The sequence below is a fragment of the Grammomys surdaster genome, unplaced genomic scaffold (genome assembly GCF_004785775.1).
Source record: "Grammomys surdaster isolate TR1022 unplaced genomic scaffold, NIH_TR_1.0 198, whole genome shotgun sequence".
Taxonomy (NCBI): Eukaryota; Metazoa; Chordata; class Mammalia; order Rodentia; family Muridae; genus Grammomys; species Grammomys surdaster.
In genome coordinates, this window is record NW_021604643.1 from 6,668,022 (window position 1) to 6,673,959 (window position 5,938).

Consider the following 5,938-nt stretch of genomic DNA (forward strand, 5'->3'; position numbering starts at 1 on the left):
CAAATGGTTAAAAATTCAGTAGTTTGTATGCAGAATATCTGCTAAAATTTACATTAAATAATTCCCTAAGGAATAGCCCAACACTGGACTCTAGAAGAAAAATACTTGCTTAACCATTTCCCACTTTGTTTTCTAGAGTACAAGATTCTCCCATGAGAACTTTACCAGTGAAACACACACTCACTTTTCCCTTTACAAATACTATTAAAAGGAAGCTAGTATAAAATGTAATTTATCTTCCTTAAACTCCAAACAGAACTTCTAGCATAATGTTTAAATTTAATAACATGAGCCATAATTAAATTATATGCAGAAGTGCTACAGTTATCCCAATCTTTCAAAAAGAAGGGCTAAAGTAATAGATACTATTTAATTCCTTCTATAATAATTCTTCCCTATACAGTAGACTTAATGTAATATCCTCATTACCATGTGTTCTCCTTTCTATATTTCCTCTACTTGGTTGCAAGTTCACACTGCATTTTATATATGTCTAAGAAATGGACAAACTCTCACCACTGAGTCATTTCAATTCTTAGTTTCATAAAATGGCAACAAGCACTGTCAAAAATTCTATTGACAGATGTAACTACCCATGTTAACTGTCAGGAGTTACAATATATCTTTGGCTGCCTCTGTTCTTTGTAATACATACCTATGCCAGTTGGGATCTGTAGTTGGAAATCTCTATCTAGTTTGAGTACTTGCTTGTCACCAAAGAATTATCCAAGTGTCATTATTTAGAAAGAAATGAGGTATATGGTGTCTGTGAGAGTTTTTTCTACTGAAAGATCTCTTAGACCTTAATAGTACGTGCGTACATGTAAACAGATCAGAGAGGGAGAAGCAAGATGCTCTAGCAATCATCTGTGTAGTAGAGAAGGCTAAGAATCAATTATGAACGATTGACACCCATGGTAAATTGACAGGTTCTAACAAAGTTTGTGGGTTTCAGAGACAAGAAAAAAGCAGGAAATGGAACAGAGAAAGGTGACTACAGACACCCTGGAAATGTATCCTCTTTAAGCCAAGGGAGCAAATATGTTACGCAGAGAATCACATGAAGTGTGTTTTAGACTAATCCACACTCAGTCTCTTCCAACTCAGTAGTCACATCTCCTTAGTAAATGTGCAGTAGATGAGGAAACTGAGTTTTACGTCCAAAATATAACTTTACAGCAAGACTAAGATTGAATGCTGTGCTGAGACATGAAAAGTCCTCAGCCCAGAGCTCCAGAAACAACACTGTACTTCAGTAGCAAGTTGATCAGAACATAAGTCACTACCAAAATGTTCATTTCCTAAAAGTGTTGCTATTGACCTGTATGATGAAAAATTCTTAGGAGTTTCCCTGTAATCCAAAAAGATTTGTTTTTATCCTCTAAGATGCATAGAGACGATGAGACAGTAGTGATTTCCAAGGTACATTTTCTTCAGGGATTGGTTTCCCCAGAAACCTCAAAAGCTGTCTCTGGAGCTTATCTGTATTCATGTGAACTCTTTCCACTTTGTTACTCTCACACAAACAATCCCCATAGCATTTTTCATATCATCCACTTGCTTTGTAAGAAAACACAAAAATCCATGATTTACATTGAACTATGTGAGTGATCTTAGATGCTTTGTATAGAGTGATTTATTAAAATTTATTACTTTTTCATTCAAAATCAACTGGATTATTCTACCAAGTGATTATAATATAGCTATTGGCCTTGAAATCCTGGAAAAATACTGGCTCTAAAATACGGGGTACACAAACTAGAAAAGGTGAGCTGGGAGAAAATTTGGCCTTGAACATTGGAAACAGTCATGTCATGCAACCTTATTCATCCTAGAAGTCTAACAGGTAAGATAATTAACTTAAAAAAAACTTTTGATGAAACTAAAAATGCATAGTTTCATGCAAGTGAGATTGGTATTAAACTACAGTATTTGGATACAAGATTGCCTTGTAAATTATGTTTGCTGCATTCATCCACTAGGGGGAACCAACCCCATGCATTTGAGCTCTGATTGTGGACTAAGGCAGATTTTTGAGCCTGCAGATCATTTCACTGAGCAGCCAAGGGTAACTTATTTAACTACCCTGAGTCTTAGACTCCTCCTGAACAAAATAATTTTTTCATGGAATCATATGTGTAAGATAATGCAGAATGTGCGACACATATTAAAGAGTAGATGTGCAGCACAAAGCAGACTTGATGCTTTTAAACAAGAGGACATATAAGAGGATAGGCAGGAAGAAATGTAGCTCTAGGAGGAGTTGGAGTAAGAGTATGAATGTGATCAAAGCGCATTCTACAAATTCCTCAAATTACTAATAAAAACTGTTCATAGCTGCAGAATAATTATTTCTCATTCATAAGCAGTTGTTTCCTCCTTCTGCTCTGGCAATAATTCAAGATGATGATTCCTCAACCCCCTTCTTATGTAGCATCACATAAAGTTTGCTCATACTACATAGGTTCTTCAAATTTCACTTCTATCAAATCTGAAAATTGTTATTACATGACACAATCAATTTTTTAAAAAAAACAATTCTAAGTTACTGAAAAATTGTTCAAATTTGCTTCTTAGTTAAGCAATTTACCTGAAGATATACCATGAAAGACACAGGGAAACCGAGCCTATATTAACTCATAGCCATGACAGAGAAAAAAACCTCACATATATCACAAAAATTCAAAGTCAATCTTATGGTTATATTTACTTAATGATATTTGAAACGTATATGTGTGTGTTTAAATTTTCGACTCTCCTTGCAGATAATTAAGTTTTTGTAGTTACAGAGGTACAACATGGTAGAAAGAGTACATGATTTGGCACTAGGAAGTTCTGTGTTTAAATACAGGATAATGACCAAGTTCTGTAGCCTGTCTGTATAAAATTGTCACAATAATGGTAAAAAATTAACAGTAAAAATGAATGGATATACAAAGTAATAGAGGCAAAATAGGAATAGATAATGTGAGCCAAGTTGCAGAACTGAAGTATAGGAAGACTATGACTTTATTGTTCAAATTTTGTTGCTATATACTGAAAATAATTACCCGCAGCATCTCAAATATTATGGACTTTGAAGTGGAGTGGTAAAAACTAAAGTTGAAAAAAGTTATTTTTAGTATTACTTGAATAGGCTTGAATATGGTATAATATCAAGAAGAATATATGAATGCATGTAAAAAGGGATTATTCAGGACAAAATAACAGGCTAATCAACTCCCCATTTTTTTAAAGGGAAGAATAGGTTAAATTGATTTGAGTATAAGGGCAGTTTAGGTCAGTGTATAGAAGCGAAGAGAGAAATGGGATTCAGTTTCAAGGAAAGAATGAATAGGTGGGACTGACTAAAGAGGAGGAAGCTCATGACTAAGGATGGGGAAGCTCAGGTAGACAACGGATGAACACATGTTGGCATGCAGGAAAGAGATTCCTGCCTGCAATGGGATTGGAGTGTAAGCACAAAGGGAGCATCTTCATTCTCCCCAACACTGAGGATTAGTTTTCTTGTCGGCACCGAAATTTCCAAATGTAAATGAGAATTAATTTGAATCAGAAATAGCAACTGAAAGACACCTTGTGCTTCTCACAAATATCAAAAGAAAATCAGTCAGATTAATTAATTTCTGAAAAAATATTTTGTATATAGGCAAAAAACAAACTTAACACCTACTACAGAGATAAAGAGTGACCTTAAGTATTGGGATCTTTACAATACATTTTTGTCTTCTAATGAGTAAACAGTCCACACTGAATATGGACAATAACAACCTCACCACAGTAACCGAATTCATTCTCATGGGCTTTACTGACTATCCAGAGTGGGAGATTTCTCTTTTTCTGGTGTTTCTCTGTTTCTATCTGGTCACCATCCTGGGGAACTTGGGCATGGTCATTCTTATCCAGATGAATCTCCAGCTTCAGACCCCAATGTATTTCTTCCTGAGTCATCTCTCTGTAATGGATGACTGCTACACCAGTGTCATCACCCCTCAGATCCTGGCCATGCTGGCCACAGGGAAAGAAGTTATCTCCTATGGTCATTGTGCTTCCCAGTTCTTCTTTTTCACCTTCTGTGAAAGTACAGAATGTTTCCTGTTGTCAGTGATGTCCTATGATCGCTATGTTGCTATTAGCAATCCTCTGCTCTACACTGTGACCATGAGTCCTAAAAAATGCTGGAATTTGGTACTGGGAGCCTGTATATGTGGGTTATCTGGGTCCATTCAAAGAACCACATGTACCTTCTCCCTCTCCTTTTGTGAAGACAATAAGATCAACTTTTTCTTTTGTGACCTTCCATCCCTGCTGAAGCTGGCCTGCAGTGACACAACAAATGCTGAAATTATAATTGTTTTGTGTGGGAATTTTGTCATCTTGGTGAATACTTTAGTCACACTCATTTTCTAGTAGAATGGCTAGTAGAATTACAAATAAATTCTTAATCAAGACAATAATCAAGACTTTCACATTTAAAACTTCAATTTACTGACTGGCTTTATGAAAATTAAAAAGCATTATGTCCTCATATTGGCAAGAGTGTTTATTCTGGTGAGTACAAATTGGTGGTTTTAATGACTATATGAATAACTTGATATTTTCATATGAAAACCCAAACCACACAATGAGCAATATAGCTAAACCAATGACCTGGATATGTACTAAAAAAACAACTCTTGTTCAGGGTCATTAATATACAGGGACTTTTTTTTTTTTATAGAATGTTACTGTAGGAACTCATCACTCAGAACATTTTCCTCCCATGTTCATTCTCCCACTTCTGAGTGTGCATGCTTTGGTTGGAACAGGAGGCCATTTTACAATATAAAGTGACATTGATGATTAAAGCAATGCATAGGTGGCAATAAAGCAGAAAACAATAGCGATTTGAGATACTCCCTTCTCTCTCAGTACAGATATATAGAGACTATACACTTCTTTCTTCCTACTACTTTAACTTTACTCTGTAGGTTTTGGTGTGTTGTATTTTCACTCAATCCAAGACTATTTTATATGTTTCATTTTATTTCTTCAACAACTCTTTCATCATAATAGTACGTTTTTAATCTTCATAAGCTACTGTGTACTCTATGGTCTTTTACGCTCCTGATTTACAGCTTGATTACATCATTGTGATCCTTACACAGAATACAAGTAAATATTTCACTATTTTCCTTTATTTATCAGACACTCCTGATAGGTCATTTACTTATAAAAAAGTCCACAGAGAGGACCCAGAATTTTGTAGTGTTTGAATGGAGTAGTATGTATGTGCCTATTAAGTCCATTTGATATAATTTGTCATTTTGATAAGATATTTCTGTATATTCTTTCTGTGCTGACATGCCAATTGCTTTAAGTAGAGTTTTGAAGTTAACTAGTATTATTTTGACTTTACACCAAGTAGCATTTGTGTTGTGTCAAGTACACTCACATTCAGTATGCATATGATTAAACTTAAAATGTCTTCTTTATGAGTTGTTCTCTTAATTGATATGAAGTGATTCTTTTATTTCTTCTGAATTTTTGTTTGAAGTCCATTTTGCCAGATAGTAAGATCAAAACTATTGCTTGTTTCCTAAATCAATTTTCTTGGTCCACCTTTTCCATCATTTAATCCTAAAGGCAATGAACAGATGGTTGCTGCTTTTTTATGAAGTTTGATAGTTTTTGTCTTTTGACTTGAGAATTAAGAAAATTAATGCTTAGAGATATTGTAGAAAGATATATATTAGTTTTTATTATTTTGTTGATTCTGTAGAGCTCTGTGTTTCTTATTTTTGCGATATAGGTATTATTCCAGTGTGGTTTTTTCTTTCCTATAGTGTCATGGATTGTTATTTTTTATTTCTCCTCTTCCACTGAAAGTTTTCCTTCAAATACCTTGAACACCTAGCAGAATGGTAACGAACACATATAGCTAATTTTTATCATGGTA

General features: G+C 34.6%; 1 protein-coding gene across 1 annotated transcript; it reads left to right on the forward strand.

Moving 5' to 3' along the window:
- The first annotated feature begins 3,756 nt into the window (after positions 1 to 3,756).
- Positions 3,757 to 5,477, forward strand: LOC114623408 (olfactory receptor 9I1-like). The gene is made up of 2 exons (XM_028770073.1): positions 3,757 to 4,409; positions 5,441 to 5,477. The coding sequence occupies exons 1-2, from the start codon at positions 3,757 to 3,759 to the stop codon at positions 5,475 to 5,477; spliced, it is 690 nt and encodes a 229-aa protein (XP_028625906.1).
- Positions 5,478 to 5,938: the final 461 nt, after the last annotated feature.

Coding starts and splice junctions, on each gene's coding strand:
- LOC114623408 (XM_028770073.1), top strand. CDS start 3,757: ATGGACAATAACAACCTCACCACAGTAACCGAATTCATTCTCATGGGC. Junction 4,410..5,440: donor TTAGTCACACTCATTTTCTA/GTAGAATGGCTA, acceptor ACTCACATTCAG/TATGCATATGATTAAACTTA.